The sequence below is a fragment of the Candoia aspera genome, chromosome 7, assembly GCF_035149785.1.
Source record: "Candoia aspera isolate rCanAsp1 chromosome 7, rCanAsp1.hap2, whole genome shotgun sequence".
NCBI classification, from domain to species: domain Eukaryota; kingdom Metazoa; phylum Chordata; class Lepidosauria; order Squamata; family Boidae; genus Candoia; species Candoia aspera.
In genome coordinates this window covers 55,202,172-55,223,532 of record NC_086159.1, presented here as the reverse complement: position 1 = coordinate 55,223,532, position 21,361 = coordinate 55,202,172, and the positions used below count along the sequence as shown (strand labels likewise).

General features: G+C 38.3%; 1 protein-coding gene across 3 annotated transcripts in view; it reads right to left on the bottom strand.

Moving 5' to 3' along the window:
* The window catches only part of FOXP2 (forkhead box P2), a 331,388-nt gene that overhangs the window by 32,103 nt on the left and 277,924 nt on the right, over positions 1-21,361 (bottom strand). For all 3 annotated transcript variants that reach the window (XM_063309468.1, XM_063309469.1, XM_063309470.1), the window contains 2 exons: positions 7,959-8,046; positions 3,060-3,143 (listed from right to left, as the gene is read on the bottom strand). In XM_063309468.1, coding sequence (XP_063165538.1) covers positions 3,060-3,143; positions 7,959-8,046 — 172 coding nt within the window. The remainder of the gene's footprint in view (positions 1-3,059; positions 3,144-7,958; positions 8,047-21,361) is intronic.

The following is a 21,361-nucleotide window of genomic DNA, read 5'->3' as shown; positions in this document are numbered from 1 at the left end:
GCTTTTCAATGGCATACAGCATTGATTGATCTTTCTTTGTAGATTTGTTTTACACATCTAGTCAGTAGAGAGATTTGTTAGGGAAACAAAAATTAACATATGCCAGCTAATTGTTCTGCTTTCTTGGGCAGCAGCCAGAAGAAGAACATTAGCAGTCTAATAATAACGACTGGCACCCTCAAGGCATCCCCAAGTGCATCTGTTCCTTATAAGTCACAAACTGTTATTCTTTGTTAAGTACATATGGGGTGGGGGGATGGGGGAGGAAGGAAAATAGAATAATTTTGCTTAATGCCGTCTTCAGTACATTTGTGAATGCTTAAGCTTGCCCAAGGGGTGCAAAAGTATCTTTGAGTTTGTATAAGTGTATACACTGAAGCAATGTGAATGTGTCTTTACTGCTACAAATTCTACAAATACTACTACAAATTCTGAACTGACATGCCAAGTCTATTTTATCTCAGTTATCAACTGTGCTTATATTTTATTTTATTGCATTTAACAAATATAGCTTAAGCATTATTCACACACACACACACACACACATGATCTCATACACACACAAACAAATAGTATTTATATCTATATCTTTAAATTGATGCCCCACTATTAAATTGATATCCCATCATTCCCCACCCTAATTTTTTATCATAATACAAATAAAATAAAGAAAGTTCTATGGGAAGATTGTATACACTGTAACCCTGTTGACAAAGTATAGACAGGTCTGGAAATGCTAGGGTTGGTATGTTTGTCAACCTCTATGTTTACAGTGTTACGGTAAGTTATTCTACTAGCCAGCAATAATAAGCATAACATGTTTGTAGGTATGCAATCTTGAGCTGATAACATAGAATTTATTATTAACTAAAGAAAAGCATGTAAAACCTAGGATGATCACTTAGCCACCTCTGAATATATTCTAGGTTGGTTGAAACTCATTATTCAGGACTCGCAGCCTTGATAACTTTGATTTTCATCCATCCATAGCATGGCCAAAAGGTACCATTTAATGAAGTACCATTCAGAGAGTAAATGGGGTCATATAATAGACACTGCGGTTGCACCTTGTGTTCATGTACTGATAGCTGTTAAGGGTGCAGTGATGAACCAACAGAGCTCATTTCTCCTTGGTAATAAATTCATGCTATTAATATTTATCAAATGTGTGGGCCGTCTTAACTGAGCCACTGCACATGAGACCATAAATCTCTACTATCATATCAATTCTGAAGCTTCTTTTGTACAGTGTATAAATTTTAGGGTTGGTTTTTTTTTTTTTTTTGGTATTGGACCACTCTTCTCTGAAACCAATTTGAGGCCAGTAGTAGTTCATCACTTCAGATCTCTTTAGTTCCAAAGGGAACTTTAAACTGTGGTTTCACTTTAAATTGCTCATCTAAGATTCTGTATTAATTGCCCACCATCAAACGCAATTAGCAATTCTTTCATGTGTGGTTTATGTAATGTAATACTTCAATTACATTATTCATTCAGGTTCTGTTTTGGATTATAGGCTGAAAATTCTTTATTAGTGTAGATGTAACCATGCTGCTGGAGTTTTAAAAAAATTACTGATTGAATAATTAATTGGAAAAGAACAAGCTGCAGATTCCTGATGGATTTATGAGACAATTACTCTGTCATGTGATTATATACCTTATACTATAGAAAACAGCAGAAAAATAATTTGATTGTAATGAAACAGTCAAAACAGTAAATATGGGATAGCTCTAAAATTGGAATGACTTCATTCCTTGACATTAAAATAATTCCATAATGCAAAAATGTTTTTCCACTGCGTTTTCTATACTGTTAGAAACATTTGGGATCCAAGTGAAGATACTGAAGAATGGCAAAAACAATCCTTTAAGAAAAATTGAAAAGCAGAAATATTCAGTACTATAGTGCAAACTTACACTAAAAGCAATAAACAGTCAATTATGGAAAACAAAAAAATTACTCACATACATACATAAAAATGCAACCAATTACTGAAAACCCAGAAGGGCAACCACCATGTTATAAAGTATAGGGCAATCAGTTTTGGGATGCAAAAATCCAAAGAACCACTAGATGGAAGAAGAGAGATACAGAAAATGTTAACTCTTGGGTGCTTATTAATGGTGGTCCTGATTTCTGCAGCCCATATCTGATAATCCTAAAATGTGCTCTGAAACAAATACTTTAAAGTGTGCAGTTCTGGAATAATACAAATATGACTCTTCCATCCTTTTAAGTAATCTTTAGGAGGCTGTGATACACAGGAGTGATTTTTTTTAAAAAAAAATGCTACTTCTCTCTATTTTTTTCAAGGTTTAGAGACTAGGATTAATTTTTTATCAACTCTTATGAAGCAAGCAGTGTAGCCTGACATATACTTACACAGAGATGTATATGTAGCAGGCAAATATGTTTTAGAAGGCTATTGATAAAAGGTCCCATATTTTATTCCATTATCACTTCTAATTCAAGAACAGACAGTAATGTATCAGTAACTCACATCTTTGTCAAAAGTGGAGTAGATACCACTGCTTGATATCAGATGAACAACTGGCTTCTCTCTAACCGATGTGCTACAGTGACAAATATATTGCATAGCGCAGTGTCTTTTGTAATGGATATTTTAAATGAAAGGCTAAACCACAGCACCAACCCATATTTTTACGTAGCCTTGTGTTAGGTTACCATTCTAACTTTTTCTTTACTACTTCTGAGTCAGCTGAACTTCAGGTCTTTCAAAACAGCTTTCTTTTTAATATTTCTGAGTCTATTTCAAAGATGATATTCTTTCTAGCTTCAGCAGCAAGGGAGTGATTTGTGCACTTACAGGTGTACTTTGTTTAGTGTCCCCTATGGCATAGATTGGACAGATTTTGTAAAAGATAGCATTACTTTTAAAGAAACATGCAATTTGACAAGCGATTGCATTTTACCTTCATTTTATTGCCCTATTTTTCATCACACTCATTGTTTTCCAACTGTCAGTAAATTGCTCATTTTCTTAGTCTGTTACATTTGTAGACCTATTTACTGTTTATAAAGCAATATGCACTTACAGGTTTTGGAGATGGCTTGGGCTCCGAAGGTCGCATGTGCAAGTGGGTCATCATTGCCTGAAGACGTTCACGTTCTTTAGAAAGCTGTTAAAGAAAGAGTGAGATCAGAAGCATTTTAGAAATGACTAATAACAGCTATTTTATTTCATGTGATACATCTTATCTTTGGAGACTGTTACAGAGTAATGGTTCCTGCATATCAAGGCCTATGTCAGTAAGAACTTTTATAGAGAGGGAAAGGCAACCTGGGTTTTCAGGAGTGGTGGGAAAGAAAGAAGAAGGCTGTATAGCTTTTGTCATGTTTAAAAGGTCAGAGAAAACAAATAATACTTCATCTTTTTGTCAATAAGAGAATTGAGGTCACTACTGACTCAACAGTGACAAGTTACTAGGTCTGTAAATTAGATGGCCCATAGTGTCTCTATAAAGTCCTGTGGACACTGTTAGCAATGGACTAGTGCCAACAGCTGTGAAGAGGTGAAGGGTCCTCATAGCATGGTGCCTGCCAAGACTGTCTGTACATTTCATCCATTCCCACTGAGGTCCAGTTAGTGCCCCCTGCAATCTACCATAATCAATCTAATTCAATAGAGTGACAGGGACCAGGCAGTGTGAAACGTTGAACTCTGCCACTAAGCTGACATCTACACTGTACTGGGTCTCATTACAACTGATGTACTTTTCTACCAGTCAGACAAAAGAGGGGGGGAAGGAAGAACTCATAATTGGTCACCCTGAAAGCAGAAAGTCCATTGAACTTTTTTTTTTATCACAACAGAATATTTGTAAATGTAAACAGCTCCTCAAGAAAGTCTTCAACATGGTTCACAAAAGTACCAGCATTATTTGTAGCCCCCTTCTTTTGTTATATTATAACTGATTCTCAATTGGTTTCCACAATAGTCAACAGAACAATATTTAGTTTTGTGTATAGATAGTACTAATTATCTAAAATGCAGAAATAAATGATCATCTACTTTTTAGAGGCCCAAAAAGTATCATACACAAAGTATGATACAAAGCATTATTCCAGTAAGGTTAACTTTAATACACTAAAACAATAAATTAATAGTAGTAGTAGTAGTTTATTAATTGATTAGACCTGTGACCTTATCAATAAAATAAAATTGAATTAAATAAAATACAATACATTGTTTATTTCCAAAAAGAAAATAGATAAAAGAAAATACAGTAACACAATACATATGCAATAATACAAGGAGTCAGTAATCAGATGTATGAATCTCCCTTACAGGATAACCCAATTTGTTCAATGTATTGGGTTCTTATGACTGCTGCCTTAATTATAAACTTAGCAGTTCTGTACAATATGCACATTAGAACCCAAAAGTAAGTAAGACAGTCTGTGGTTTGGATCCCAGTGTACTGTTCTTTCTAATAGGGATGATAAATATTTAAGTCTAGTGGGTACATATAATTGGCAATTGAACAAAATACGAAAAATATTTTCAATGGCTGGTGAACCACATATGCAGATTCTCTCATGATATGGCAAGTGGTGGAAGTGCCCATATTTATCCATGGAGTCCAACAATTCAAATCTAGCTCTAGAATAGGCCCTTCTTAAAAATTGTGGCAAGCTCATTAATAGATATTTTGGGTTGAAAAGTAATTTTATTCTTAGCCAACCATCTTAAAGATCTATTTTTAGTTAATAATTCCATGTCAGTTTGTGCACTAATATCCAGGACTCGCTGTTTAAAAAATTTCCCTTGCCTAGGAGGCCGTTGAGAGCAAATACTGAATGGAAAACCCAAGTTGTGAAATAACTTCAAAGAATTGGCTGATCAAAGAATTGGGCTGTGCCATATTTATCTGTTCTGTTAAGCATATTTTAGGAAGTCTATCAGAATCCACTGATTGGATCCTCAGCCAGTATGTGAAAACTTTAATAATTAAATGGCTGTGTAAGGAATGGATACCTAATTCAACTCTGACTGCTGGGGCAGACATATTCTTATCAGTTCCCAATATGCATCTTAAAAAGTGGATCTGAATTTGTTCAAGTGGGGTAGCTTTATTTAAACCCCACAATTCTGCACCATAGGTCACCATTGGAACTATTTTGGCCTTAAACCCTTTCAATATAGGAGTCAGAGTGCCTAGATAATTGTAGTTAAATAATTTATCTAATCTTTTAACACTTGCTGCAACCCTTACTGAGCTTCTTTTGAAATGATTTAACCACAACCCTGTGCTGGTAAAAACACTCCTTATTGTTTATTCGTTTAGTTGCTTCCGACTCTTCGTGACTTCATGGACCAGACCACGCCAGAACTTCCTGTCGGTCGCAACACCCCCAGCTCCCCCAGGGACGAGTCCGTCACCTCTAGAATATCATCCATCCATCTTGCCCTTGGTCGGCCCCTCTTCCTTTTGCCTTCCACTCTCCCTAGCATCAGCATCTTCTCCAGGGTCTCCTGTCTTCTCATTATGTGGCCAAAGTATTTCAGTTTGGCCTTTAATATCATTCCCTCAAGTGAGCAGTCTGGCTTTATTTCCTGGAGGATGGACTGGTTTGATCTTCTTGCAGTCCAAGGCACTCTCAGAATTTTCCTCCAACACCACAGTTCAAAAGCATCGATCTTCCTTCTCTCAGCCTTCCTTATGGTCCAGCTCTCGCAGCCATATGTTACTACGGGGAACCATTGCTTTAACTATGCGGACCTTTGTTGTCAGTGTGATGTCTCTGCTCTTAACTATTTTATTGAGATTGGTCATTGCTCTTCTCCCAAGGATTAAGCGTCTTCTGATTTCCTGACTGCAGTCAGCATCTGCAGTAATCTTCGCACCTAGAAATACCAAGTCTTTCACTGCTTCTACATTTTCTCCCTCTATTTGTCTGTTATCAATCAAGCTGGTTGCCATAATCTTGGTTTTTTTGAGGTTTAGCTGCAAGCCAGCTTTTGTACTTTCTTCTTTCACCTTCATCATAAGGCTCCTCAGTTCCTCCTAGATACTTGAAAAAGTTCACTTGCTCAATAGATTCCCCATTTATCTGCAGTTATATTTCACACTTTTTCTGCTGAATACCATCACTTTGGATTTGCTTTTATTGATATTTAGAAAATTGAGAGCACAGTAGGTATTCAGTTTTTGCAAGTCTTCTCAGGCCTATTTGGGAATGTGCCATTAGAACCATGTCATCAGCATATATTAGGATATTAATAAATTTATCAAGGATCTTTGGCATATGAGTGTCTACATAATACAGGAATCCTGGTAAGTCAGGAGTTGTCCATAGAGTTGTTAATTTATATAATAATCATAACACTTAGTCTAAAAACTTCTTTTCCTGTCAAACTCACAAAGATTGGTCCTTGTATTTTGTGCTGAATTCAGAATTAGGTACTAATTAGTATACAATAGAAATGTTTGCAATAATTGCGTACTGATCTATCTATCTATCTATCCGTATGTCTGTCTGTCTATCTATCTGTATATATACTTTTATGAAGGATTTGGGGTGGGCAAATAAAGCAAGGTCCTCATATATAAAATAGAAGAGGATGTCACAGAAATTATTTCATCTCACTGTGTAATTTGCAGGCCAAAAAGGAATCCAAGGAGGTTAACCTTACATGTTCAAAACAAAACAAAACAAAACCTACCCCTTGCTCCAAGGGTTGGATTACCTGGAGACTTTTCCATAACTATGGCAGCTATTTCCCTTGCAGAATGAGCAAGAAATATAAAATGGTACCATTAAGACTATTTAATGCTATGAAGGAGGACATGCTTGAGATACAATACAGTTTAATTGGTCAGTACTGAAAAGATTATTAAATATAAATCTGCCAGAGCTTCTTTTAGTTAAAAATATTTATGAAATTGAGGACATTTTCTACACTAAAGGCATCTGATTCCCAGGTCTTTATTATTTTATTGGCCAGTCTAGTTAGCTATCATATGCCCCATGTCTGGTGGGCTTCTCTCCAGTTATACTAAACAAAAAATTACCTGTAATTTGTCTTTCCCTTCCACCCCACCCCCATCCTCACTTATTCAATCTATATGTAAAAGGATTATTTTGCCAGCTCATTTACATAAGCCATTTTAGGAATGATAATGTTACGATTTTTTTATGGAGATCATCTACAGTATTCTTAGATGCCCAAAAGCATATTATACTAAGAAGTATCATAAGCTAAAACAAAAGTGAAAATTAATTATGTGAACAAGAGAGGAGCAAAAGTCCTGGATTCTAAAAATACCCTTTTATGAATCCCCCCACACCTATTCTCATAACTATGACATGATGAAGCAGGTTGAAGACCTGTCTACAAATATTCCCATTGTGAAGGTAAAGAACTTAGGAATTTTGACCATCACTAGAATGTACAAAAAGTCAATATGGGCAGATAGGACAGAGAAATGTTAAGGTTAAATATTTAGTTGCAGGTCAATTAATTTATTGGCATATACTTATGATATATGTTTATGTTTAAGAACAGTTGCTTTGGAAGGTTTCAAGAATTTATATGAATAAAGAGGATACAGAATACAAGTTAATCCCAACTTGCATAATGACTTGGCACTACAGACATCCCACTTCATAAAGGGACAATTACCAAGAAAGGTTATAAAAAATGATAGTTAAAAACAATTTTTAAAGTAACTGAAATTGAAACTCATGTATGCTTATTCAGAAAAAATACTCACTGAATTCAGAGGATCTTTTCTGAGTAGATGTTTAAATTGTATTGCTTAGGGTAGTTAATTAATTAGTATTTAGAAATTTTATTTATTTAAAAACACAAAAAAGATACTAAAAACATGCTCATAAATGTTAACCCATGTATGTATAATTCCATAAGAAATTAAAACTATTTTCTCAAGGAATTCAAACATATTCAGAATATGGATATATTCTCAAACCTGTATTTCTAATTGCTGGACCACCTGCATTTGCACCCGACACTGAGCAGTGCTTCTGTCATCCAATGCATGTTCGTTATTAAGGTGCCTAGTAAAAGAAGAAATAATTAAAAAATATTGAACATTAGGGAGATGTTGATAACCTTCTGAATCTTTCTCTCTCTCTCTGTGTTCTGTAAACACAATTCTTATGTCAGAAAGCTAGTTGCTGGAAACCCAGTTCAAACCTGAGCTGCTGTAACAAGCGTAATGGAACTCCCTTGCAGAAAACTTCAGCAGAGGTAAGCTTTATCCCTTTACCATTCCTCTAGTGAAATTCATTGCTGAGTAGTTTGTAAGATAAAAATGAGCAGTCTTGGTCCTGAATGGACTAAGAGACATGATCGGAGACACAGGAAAATAGGGCACAGAGATATAATGACAAGGGGGACAAACTTACCACTCTTTTATAAAAAAGCTAGTAATGGGTATCAATAGTAGGGGTAAAGTAACATCACGTGTGCCGTGATGACTGTGCAAATGATACTAGTTATATAATGGCAAATTCATATAATTTTATTGTAAACTGCCCAGAGTCGCCCGGTGTGGGAGAGATTGGCGGTGATAAAGTTTGATAAATAAATAAATAAATAAATTTCTGTGACATAATGTTATTGTGACTTTTATCAGATGTCTATGGAACTAGTTCCTCTTACCTGACAGTTGTGAAGGGACAAGCATGTCTAAATAAATCTGCCTAAACATTTATCCACACACCTTTGTATGATCCGAGTACAGTTACCAAATATGAACTTTCCCCTTACCTCTCTTCCACATGATAAGAACACAGGTGTTAAGCCATAACATATTTGGGTAATGTCAGCAGCAATGAAATGGCTTATCTGAATGAAAACAAGTACCATAATGTCTACCTTTCAACACACATAGCCTCTGAATTTGGCAAAAATGCATTTCTGGATGAGCAATGTAAAAAGGCAAAGGATACAGAGTTGGACAGGGGAGGAGGAGAAGTACAGAGGAAAGAATGCAAATAAAACACCAATGTGATCACAGTAAAAATTTGCTTAAGTGAGTTTGATATTATTGAAGAGATCACGTTATATATGACAATATATTTAGTAAGTCATTAATTATTTACTATCCAGGGAAAATATTCTGCTTGATAAAGCATCTTGCACTTCCTACACCTATATCTTCATCTGCAAGTGAGAACTTCCTGTCTTCCAGTCCTGGGAAAAATATAAACACCTAAGCTTCTTACTAAGCTTACCAAAAAGGTGATTTGAACAGGATCTTCATTTTTAAAGAATAGTTAAAAAAAAAAGTTTCCAAGCAACATAATTGAAGGAGGTATGTTGCTTCAAGAAGAACCATCTGAAAAAGAGTGTACAGGTGGTTTTTTTTTTTTTTGTATGTTTGATTACTCATGGTTTGAATTACTGATCTCAAAATTACAGTAAACAGAAAGTTAATTGATGTATTAATTGGCTGTGTGACACATCACAGAATTCTGGTCTGCACTTTACAGATATTTTTAACTATCTCTATGATGTATTATTGGAATTAAGACTGTAGCAGTTGGAAGGATTAATTTGATACCAATCTAAATTATTCAGATTTCTAAATAAATATGACAGTGTGATTCTAATAAACAGGGAGTAGCTTTTAAGTAACAATAATTGAAACCCATGGATAAAATACTTGTATAGATGAGTAACTATTGCCCTATTATGTAATATTTTTTATGCTATTTTGAGTGCAGGTGACAGACACACTGGAGTTCTGTCTATTCACAGAATCTGATTGTTGCCAACATCCCTAAGTAACTATCAGCAAACAAATTATATAAGCATCCCATGAAGAATTTACTACAATGAGAAGGAATCTAGAAGAAGTACGTCATGTGAAGACAATGTAATGCAAAGCAGCATGCAATGAAAAATAAACAAAACGATTCTATGTAACTATGTCCTAATAACAATATTTGTGTATGTTTCAGATTTCACAATAGCTCCGTTTCTATGCTTCCAAGCTCTTAATGCAATGAAATTTCTTTATGCACAGGTTGGTTTGTAATGGCATACTCTTTAGCAAACAGTAACATAAGACAAACTTGTGCTGATAACACGCAACCTAGGGTTGTGAATGTAGTATTAGACTTGGATAGAGAAGAGCAGGCTTGAATATATAAGGCTGTCTGCGTTATCTTCAACCTATGCTTTTGCAAGGAATGGTTATAATGATAAGTGGCTGGGGACATTTTCTGAGTGGAAAATTGGAATAAATATGAACTATTAATAATATACAGTAACTAAAACAACGTATCTTGGACATAGTGTGAGAAAATATTGGCTTCACGTACTTTCAGCAATTCCATATTCACTCTGTTGTTTGCAGAACAAGAATCTTAAAAATCTATTCTTGAGTTCTTCTGTGTGTGTTTATTTATTTATTATTTAAATTTATATCAATGGGGGACTCTGGGCAGTTGTGTGTGTGTGTGTGTGTGTGTGTGTGTGTCTGAAGGTTGGGATAGATAAGACAAATAACATCAATAAGCCCTGGTTGGGAACTTTTCAAAATAACATGTGAGGTCATATAGAGGACTATGGTGTACAATCTAGGAGAATCAAGGGAACAGAAAGACATCAATCCTATCTATATATACCATCAACTAGAAATAGGAGGGTTGGGGAGAGACGAGCAGTACGTATAGCTAACATTTCTTCTATCTGATTATTCTTTCAACATTAGGAAATGGGTATTAAGCTTATTGAAGAGCATGAAAGCTGGCTGGGTGATCTTGGGCCAGTCACTCTCTCTCAGCCCAACTCACCTCACAGGGTTGTTGTTGTGAGGAAAAGACGAGGAGGAAGGCATATTAGCTATGTTGGCCACCTTGAGTTATTTATAAAAATAATAAAGGCGGGAGGGAAAATAAATACATAAATATTGGCTAGATATCATGAGCATGGTATTTAGAAAGAGCTAACAGATCTTAAAGGCCAAAAGTGCATACAAGAGACACGTTGGAAAGGCCAAAAGTCTCGTGATATTGGTGAAGGATACAAACTAATCTACCATGGTGTGTCCAACAACAAAGGAGTGGCTATCATAGTAGGCGCTGACCTGTGCAGCCATGTTGCTGAGGTCCATCGACATTCCAACTGCCTCATGCTGTCATTGATGCCACCTATTGATTACATGTTTTCTCGGCCTCTGCCCCACAAACTGGATGTGATGAAGAAGAGAAAGAATAGTTTTGGATGGAACTACAAGCTTGTGTATCTAATGCCCACAAGAAGACTTGCTGCTTCTCTGAGGCAACCTGAGATATCAGGCATGCACAGGAATGCCACAATTCTTATGGTGGCAATGGATATGGTACGCAAATGATGGACAGTGAGTCCTGGTCTTTCAGAGGCAAATGACCTCATCATCACCAATACTTTTTCAAAGAGCGCATCAGCCACTTGGCCACCTATACCAGTGGGAACCATAACAGCCAGATTGATTTTGTTCTCATGCAATGATGTGACTTCCCCACTATTATGGACGTAAAGGTCATTCTATCTGATTGCCTCACCCCATAACACAAGATGCTTGTTGCCATTATGAAGATCAGCAAGCATACAAAGAGTGGCAATGGCATGACAGATCCAGAGAAAATCAAGTGGTAGAAGTTATGAGACCACAAGGCGGTCATCATTAACCACATCACATTCCCTCCAATCACCACAGGCTCAATTGACACCACATGGACTGCTCTCCATGAGTCCATTACCAAGCTGCAAGAATAACCCTAGGCACTATGAGAACAGGTTGTCATCAAATTGACAAGCACGTGTGGTTCTGGACGAAGTAAGTGCAGAATAAAGTACAGGAAAAGAAGGTGGCTTACAAGAACTGGTTTGTGCAGACCAATGAAAGCTGGCAAAAGTATATCACTGTAACAAGAATGACAAAGAAAGCTCTCACAGAGGACAAAGCCAATCACTGCCAGGACTTATATGAACAACTGGACACAAAGGAAGGTGAGAAAAACATCTATCAACTAGCAAAAATGCATGCCAAGGCGGCAAAAGACATTGAACATTACATGTATGTTAAGGATAAAAATGGATGGCAACTGCAGGATAAGCTCAAAATCCTGAAACACTGGCAGCAGCACTTCGACAAAATTTCTAATGTTGAATTTCCACACCAAACAATTCCTGATGGCTCAGCTAATGCTGCATATTATACCTGAAGAGGTTACCAAAGCTATCAGTAGCATGAAGAATTCGAAAGCATCTGGCCTGAACAGATGTCTGGAAGCTGAAAGAACTTCGCAGCACAGTAGCTGACTGGCTGACAAACTCCTTCAATGTTATTGTGGACTCTGGCCATGTGTCTGCTGAATGGGCCGCAAATATCACAGTTCCCCTGTTCAAGAACTAAGGTGACCTGGCAGACTGCTCAAACTACTGACCAAACCACCTCCTGTTGCACACAATGAAAATTTTTGAGTAGATCCTCAACCAGTGCCTTTGTGTCATCACTGAAATCAATATCAACCAGTGCAGTTTTGTCAAAGGCTTGAGTACCACCAACACCATTTTCATAGTTCACATGCTCATAGAGAAACATAGAGAAAAGAAGAAGTCATTACACCTGGCTTTCCTTGACCTAGAAAAAGCTTTTGACTGTGTTCCACATCAGCTGATATGGTACATGCTACATGACCATGGTGTGACCGAGCTACTCATAAAATGGGTCCAGATGCTTTATGTAATACCAGCAGCTGAGTGAGATGTGCCGCCAGCCTTTCCAACAGCTTTCCTGTGAAAGTTGGCATGAGCCAAGGCTCGGCATTATCGCCATTGCTTTTCATTCTCATCATAGATACAATCATGCAAGGCCTGCATCAGAGTGCCCCCTGGACCTTGCTCTATTTTATTTATTTATTAGATTTTTTACCACCCCCATCCCATATGGGGGACCCTGGGCGGTTCACAATAAAAACAATTTAAAATTCGATAAAATCATGAATACTGCCAATAATCAATAAATATAAAACACAATAAAATCCAAGCCACGGCGGATCTAATTCAACCCATAAGGGGATAAAACCTGTCCCGGAAGAACTAGGGAACTAACCAGCCCCAATAATGTCTCTTCCCCTCCCCATTCCAGGCAAGGCGACAAAACCAGGTCTTCAGCTGTTTTCTGAAGTCCAGGAGGGAGGGGGCTAACCTCACTTCCGGGGAAAGGATGTTCCAAAGGGTGGGAGCTGCTGCAGAGAAGGCCTGCCTCCTGGACCCTGCCATATGGAATTCTCTTACGGATGGGGTCTGTAGCATGACCTCTCTGCATGATCGGGTGGGACGGGTTGATGTAGCGGGGGTGAGACGGTCCCGTAGGTAACCTGGACCCATGCCATGTAGGGCTTTAAAGGTGATAACCAACACCTTGAATTTATTTATTTTATTTATATTTCAAATTTCTATCACCGCCCATCTCTCCTGAAAAGGGGACTCTTTTGGACCCAGAAGCAAACTGGCAAGCAACGCAACTCGCAGAGCAAAGGAGTTATATGTGCTGATCTTGAAACACCTAAAATAGCCCACACGGCTGCATTTTGGACCAGCTGTAGCTTTTGGATACTCTTCAAGGGTAGCACCATGTAGAGTGCATTACAGTAGTCTATATGGGAGGTGACCAGGGTCTGAGTGACCGTTCGAAGGGCCTCTCACTCCAGGAAGGGGAGTAACCAGTGCACAACACGAAGTTGCGCAAAGGCCCTTCTGACCACGACTGCTACCTGCTCTTCGAGCAGGAGTTGTGAGTCCAAGAGGGCCCCCAAGTTATGCACTGGGTCTGTCTGGGGCAGTGCAACCCCATTCAGAACTAAAGATGGCAAATTCCTAGGAGCTGAGGGGCCTTTCACCCACAGTCACTCCGTCTTACCAGCGTTCAGCTGAAGCCTGTTGTTCCCCATCCAGACCCCTACAGCCCCCAGGAACCTGGAGAGGGCAGCCACAGCATCACTTATTTCCCCTGGGATGGAGATGTATAACTGAGTATCATCAGCATATTGATGATACCTCTTCCCATGGGGACAGATGATCTTGCCCAGCGGTTTCATATAGATGTTAAATAGGAGGGGAGAGAGTACTGAACCCTGCGGCACCCCACAGAGGAGGGGCCGTGGGCCCGACTTCTCCTCCCCAATTAACACCAACTGGGACCAGCCCTGGAGAAAGGAGGTGAACCAGCACAGAACTACACTGCCCACCCCCAACTCCCTGAGCCGCCCCAACAGGATACCATGGTCAATGGTATCGAAAGCCGCTGAAGAGGTCAAGGAGAGCTAGGATGGATGCACTGCCACCATCCTGCTCCTGCCAGAGATTATCCATAAGTGCGACCAATGCTGTTTCTGTTCCATATCTGGGCCTGAAACCTGACTGGAAGGGGTCGAGATAATCCGCTTCATCCAGGATCCTCTGGAGCTGCAATGCCACCACCTTCTCAACCACCTTCCCCATGAAGGGGTGGTGGGAGACTGGAGAAAATTTTCCAGTATAGTAGGGTCCAGTGATGGTTTCTTGAGGAGGGAGCGCACCAGTGCCTCCTTAAAGGCCACCGGAAACACCCCCTCCTGCAAGGATGTATTTACCATCACCTGGGCCCAACCACACATCACCTCCCAAGCTGCCTTCACCAGCCAGGAGGGACATGGATCTAATTGACAGATGGTGGCATTACTATGATGACAATGTCCTGCTTGCAGCTACCACCAGGGAAGAACTGCAGCGCTATGTTCAGACATGGAACGACTGTCCTAGCCAATATGATCTGCACATCAATATCAAGAAGACTAAGTATCTAGAGACTAGCCCAAGCACCTTCACCATCCAGGTCAGCAGCAAAGATCTAGTGAAGACAAACTCCTTCCATTATTTAGGATCCTATCTGCAAAGTGACAGCAGCATTAATGAGGAAGTATGCACAAGGCTGAATGCAATGTGGTTGTGGTAGAATGAGATCACAGGGGTGCTCTGCAATAGGCGCATGCCAATTCACCTAAAATTGAAAGTGTATAGAATGATGGTCTTCCCAGTAGCACTGTATGGTGCTGAGTGCTGGCCAACCACCGAAAGTGCAGAGTGCCATTTACATGCTATGGAGATCTGCATGCTCCATTGGTCATTAGACGTCGCCCTTCTTGACCACATCAGCAATGATACAGTCCAGCAGCAGATGGGAATTGCACCAATAACAGAAAATGCAGGAAAAACACCTACAATGGTATGGCCATGTTCTACAAGCAGCACCCCACAACGTTGCCTGCAGTGCCTATCACTTTATCACTGATGGCAAATGCCCCGGTGGAAGACCAAAGCAAAGGTGAAAGGACACAAATAACATGGACATAAAAATCATCCACTTGGACCTGGTTGCTGCATTGAATCACATGAAATTGTGTTCGTTGATTCAAAAAGCAGACCCTGCACCTGAAGGAAAATGTGAGGAGGAGGAGGAGGAAGAGGAGGAGCTTAACAGTCCAAACTGCTGCTAAGATCTGATGTATGTTTTCAGAAGTTTTTTCCTATACTAGTTACATCTAATGTGACAAAGAAATAAGCAATAGAGTATGAGGTCAGAGAGTGACTGCTTTAGAGTTCACATAACAAGTGTGATAAACATACAACATAGCTTCATTTGACCTGCAGTATTTTCGCAGCTAGGGAAAAATAATTTTCCACCACCTCTCAAAGATATTTAGATGATACTTCTAAGAATGATACTTAGAGAATAAGTTTAGAAGTCCATGCTGAATGACCAACTAGGGAACTAGAAAATCCAGACAGTACTACATTTAGAGTTCTTGTTTTAGCTCTTGCCATAAGAACCACTTACCTATAGAGCTAGTTACAGTAGTTACTATTTCCAATACCCATTATAAACAAAAGCTACAAATGTCATGGGGTCTGCTCAGACACAAGGAAATTTTGTATTCAATCCTTATACATTTATGCTATTTTGCTACCTGTCGATATTACTGAATGCTTTTTGGAGTCTGAAGTGAAATTGTTGATACAGAGGGGAAGATGAAGAGATGATCTCTCCAAGTAGTTTCGTGTAGATGTTTAACAGTGTAGGGAAAAGAGCTGAGCTCTGTGAGATCCTATAAGGGATCAGCCTTGGGCTTAACTGCTTATCTGCCAAGATTATTGACTGGACCCAATACTACCTTATTGGGAAGGAAGGACCAATACTACCTTAGTGATGCTTCCAACTCCAAGCCCCTGTAGATGGTCCACAAGAATACCATAGTTAATTGTATCAAATGTGGTCAAGAGGGACTAGGTGAGATGCATTCCTTCCACTGAGGTCCTAACAAATGTTATCTACCAAAGCAACCAATGCTGTTTCCATACATGCATAATACCAAACCCTAACCGGAAGGGATCTGGATAATCCACTTTATCTAGGATGCTCTGTGGATTATATTCTACTACCTTCTCTAACATCTTCCCCCAAAAGAGAATTTGGAGACAGGGTTGAAGTTGCCTAACCCAGATCAAAAGATGGCTTTACAATAGTCTCCTTCAATTTTGATGGCACCTCCCCTTCTCTTAAAGAAGAATTAATCACCTCCAAAATTTAGCTGCACACACACATCTCAGCTGCCCAAAGAAGCCAAGTTAGGCATGAATCAAGCTGACAGGTAGGTCATGCCACTTCTTCAGACTTCAGATTAAAAGTATCCCACATCAGATTGCAAGATATTACACCAATTATCTGGCTAAACTGTGCTCCAAAGACATCCAAACTTGATCAAATATGAGTAATTTTATCTGCAAAGAATCTCACAAACATTTCACTGTAGCCTGAAGATATAACACAGCTACTCCACAAGAGTCTGAAAGTACAGAGAACTACACATGCTTTGTTTCTCTCACCACAAAGGGCATGCCCAAACATGGACATATGCCTGCACTCAGTCACTTTCTTGCTCTAGTGTAGCTTCAATAAACTGAACTGTCTCTTCAGTCATTTCATTTACTGGAGCTCCTTGGTAAACCAAGGTATCCCCAGGATCACTAATTACAAAGAACCTACACAAGGACAATTTTCTCAGAGCCTTGGTCATCTCCATATTTCAAAGATGGATCAGGCATGAGAGGGAAGTTCAAAGATGGATCAGGTTTGAGATGGAATTGCCTGCCAGATCACTGGGAAATCCCCAAAAACATAAACATATTCTAAATACAGAGCTGTTCTGTTTGAAATGCCAGACTTGAGTCCTAGAACATATAAAGTCACAAAGGCAGGAGTTCCTCTGTAAAAGAGAAAAGTGACTTTCCTTCAAAGGGAATAACTACTAATTTCCTAACATGTAAAAAGGGTCTGTCAGACTTTTTACATGTTAGGATCTTCAGCCTTTTAAGAAACTAAGCACTAGCTAAACAAATATCCGTGAACAAACAGGCAAAAATATATTTGTGGACATAACCAGTGCAAGTATATTAATATTTAATGATATAGATAATACTCTTAGGTAGAAAGAGAACACAGATAATTAGTATAGAAAAGGATGCATTAGTGAGTTCAAATGTTGCTAGATTTCTTGTATACAGCATTTTATATTGGCATGAAACAAAAAGCAAGTAGCATTAATTCAGGTTGGAAAAGATTTACTTTCAGTTACATTTCCAGGTGACACTTAGCTAGTTCAGTTAACGCTTGTGAAACCTTGTACTCTTTTCATTCTTACTATCCACTCAAAAGAATCCCAGAATAAAACACTAAATGCTAGACATCAGAGTGATATTCAGAATAGTACCAACCAAATTGGAACTTGGTTCAGCCAGCTTTTGTTGCAGCTCTTCACACTGTTTGCCAGTGTGTTTGTAGAAACTGAAATATAATCTGGCTGAACCAAGTTCCAACCCAGTTGGTACAATCCTAAATCTCATTTTAATGAGTATTAAAAAAAAAAACTCTTCCAAAAACAATTAACTAGAATCACAAACAAGTTACTTTTCAACAACAACAAAGGTCTAACAGAACTTAAAAAGATTAAAACAGAGATTTACAACTGTAAAGTAACTTTCCACAATGTTTTTATAAAATGAGACATCACTTTGCTGAGAACTGTACAAAATGTATTTAAACTAACTGGTTGGTACTCAATGCACAATAGTTACCATCTGCCTCTAATGTATCTCAGATGCAGTTATATTTAAGGAGTCCATTAGTAACTATAAAGCTATTTCCTCCTCCTATTATATGCTATTCAGTCCCAGTATCTGAACATCTTATGAGATATTCAGAGTTTTTGAAAGTTCATATATAAGAGTCCTGGATACAATACAAAACAATGTGCTGAAACAATATTTGGAAGACATTTGAACAGACAAGAGAACACTGATAAAAAGACACTCTGGAATCAGTGAAATAGACTGCAGGACTTGACAATGTTGTACCTAAGAAATGAAATGGACTGCAGTTGAATTTTCAGAGAGCTGAGGCAGTTTTTCACATTTAGTAAACTTATTGTTGTGATATATGGCACATAATAAAAATGGAAAAATGTTACACAAATCATGGCCATTTATTAAATTAAACTTACATTTTCCTCCATGCGCTGTCTTTTTGTCTTCTTATTGCTATTTTGCACAATTCTATTATGATCTGCTGAAATATCATGAGGTAATTTTCAGCTCCTTTTTGGGTGTCAGATAGCATAATAAGTTGTTTAATTTTTTCACACGATCAAACAGAAACTGAATTATCTCTGAACACAACATTCTATTTAGAGTTTTATTTCTAAGTTGTCATTCCAGCTCCAAGAATGATTAGAAATGAAAATTGTTCATAGAAAATGACAGTGCTGTTTATGATAATCCCCACGGGGGTGGGGCACTCTGTGTTCAGAAAACTGAGCTGGGATATGCTTGTGACACATAGACTCATGTTTTTATTTTTCCGCAGGCTGTCTTCAAACCAGACCTGGAAGTTTCTGTAGAACTTCTGCCAGCGATGTTATTGAACAACTCTATTAGAGTAGATGTGGGTAAGAACTCTGGCTTTATCAGGACACTGGTTGGATACTGGTCAGTTTGAGAAATGCACCCTCTCCATTCCCATCCCTGGACTGGCTTTGCAACTGGTTTTGGAGAACTTTTTCCCTGCTATTTCAGCAGATGAAAGGGTAAGTCATGTTTTGTGAATAGGTGGCTAGATAAGTATGATGAATAAATACGATAAATATCATGAATAAGTATTTATCTACATACTCACATAGGTGGACTTTTAAAAAGAAATAGAGAAGTGTGCTACCTTTCTGTTTGAGAAACGGCAATCATCCAAGAAACCCTTTTCCTGTTTTACTTGGCAACCCTTGGAACTGAAATTGACAAGACTAGGAATTGCTTACAGTCTGGCCTCATTTATTTTCACTACTTAGATGCTGAATGAGGAACTGTGACCTGCAGCAACAACCAAGAAAAGAATTAACAGATATTCTCCCTGCAGAGAACATCCACTCCTTGCCCCAGGTTATGATGCTTCTAAAACGATGAAGCTACCCATACAGGGCAGAGGTAGGGCCACGCAAAACTATAGAGGATGAATCTGTGATGCACAGAAACCAGGGATTAAATTAGAAACAATCCTAAAATATCCAGTATGTATGTTTAGTTTGGTAGCTTGGGAGAAAGGGTGCTCCAATGCACTGAGTGTGTACAGGCCCCTCTTTAAAAAAAATTGAAGTATACTAAGCAGCTGTTTGATAATGACTTAAAACATGGAAGCACCAGACTATTATCAATACTGGCTGGCAGCCGTTTAGACAAGAATCTTGAGATGAAAGCATGGGAACAGGGGGACTGAGGCTTCTCCTGCCAGTCATATTGCCCATTTAAACAGGTAATCACTGGGGATTTTAAGCTTTTTTCAAAAAAAGGGTTTCCACACAATCTGAGCTCATGACGTACAGACAGAAATAGTACATGCAGAATATATTTGCATGTGAGATTCCATTCCACCCCCATCCCACCCTGGCTTGCTAGTAATAGGCATACATGCAAAAGCCTCATTTCCCTGGATTGGGGCACAAATGTGTTTACATTTTAATTCTACTTCTCCTTTGTATATTTAAAGAACCAAAAACCTGCAAAATGTTTGCATTTACATGTTCAAGTCTTAGAGAGACCTATTCCATTTATCTGTGCTGCTTTTATTAGGCTAGCAATGGTAGACTACAATAATAGTCAATGAGGTTTTGTCTCGATTGAATTTTTCAGTAGAACACAAAAGAACCTTGCCATTAAAATAGTCCTTTATTCTCCCGTATGAAGGCGAAAGGTTTTTAAAGTGTTGTGATGTTCAGTAATGAGCTTCTATCTAAATTATCATTGGTGACAAACTCACAAAGCACTTTGAGGACACATAGTTATGAAATGCCAGAGCTGCCACTTTCTTTCCTGTAATTATAGGCTAGCTTGCAGCCCTTCAGTGATCATTTATAGAACAGCCTCCAGTGGATTACTGAGAACTTGAAAAACACATACATACCTCTGCCACATTTCCCTTCTCCTTTCCTTACTATTGTTTACCAGTGATATGTAAAATAACGGGGCCTATTCATTTCCCCATCTTAATTATGCCAATCAAAGTACAGAAATAGCACTAGATATAAATACAATGCCAGGGGACTAAATAAATAGGATAGAAATTAACATTAAATTATGAATTCATGGTTTTATGACTATTTTATACTCAAATTATTCTCTTTTATGCTTTTACAACCAACTCAGGTACATACTGCTGTTCAAAAATTCCCTATGATTTATAAATCAAGAACAAGATAATACTGAAAAATGAGAGGATTGGTGGATTTTCTCAGTCAGTGCCTAATTGCTGTTTCAAAATGCATATGCAAAGGGACATTTCATTAATCATTTAATCATGTCCCTTGCAGGAAGTTGGAACTAATGTTGCAAATATCCTTTTCATATGAATGCTCCATAATACTACCTTATGCATTTGATATATTGCCTATGTCATAAATTATAGCTGCTTCAAAAAGAACCAAGTGGATTGTTATCCCTGAAGATGCTTTTTGCAAAACCTTTATTAAGCTTTTCCCCCCTCTGACTTATTGCTGGTTCTTTTTCACAGCTTCATTCTAGCCCCCAATAATGCTCCTTCTGATGGCAAAGGTCCGTAAATTACCCATGCAATCACCAACACCATTTCACAGACCTGTTCTACTTCTACTGGTCTGCTAACAAGGCGATTACACACAAATTACTGAATGCCTATGAAATATTTAAATGCATTCTACTCTACTATGCATTAATAAGAGCAAAGCAAGTGCTGGAATTCTGGTGAGCTCCAGTCCCTAA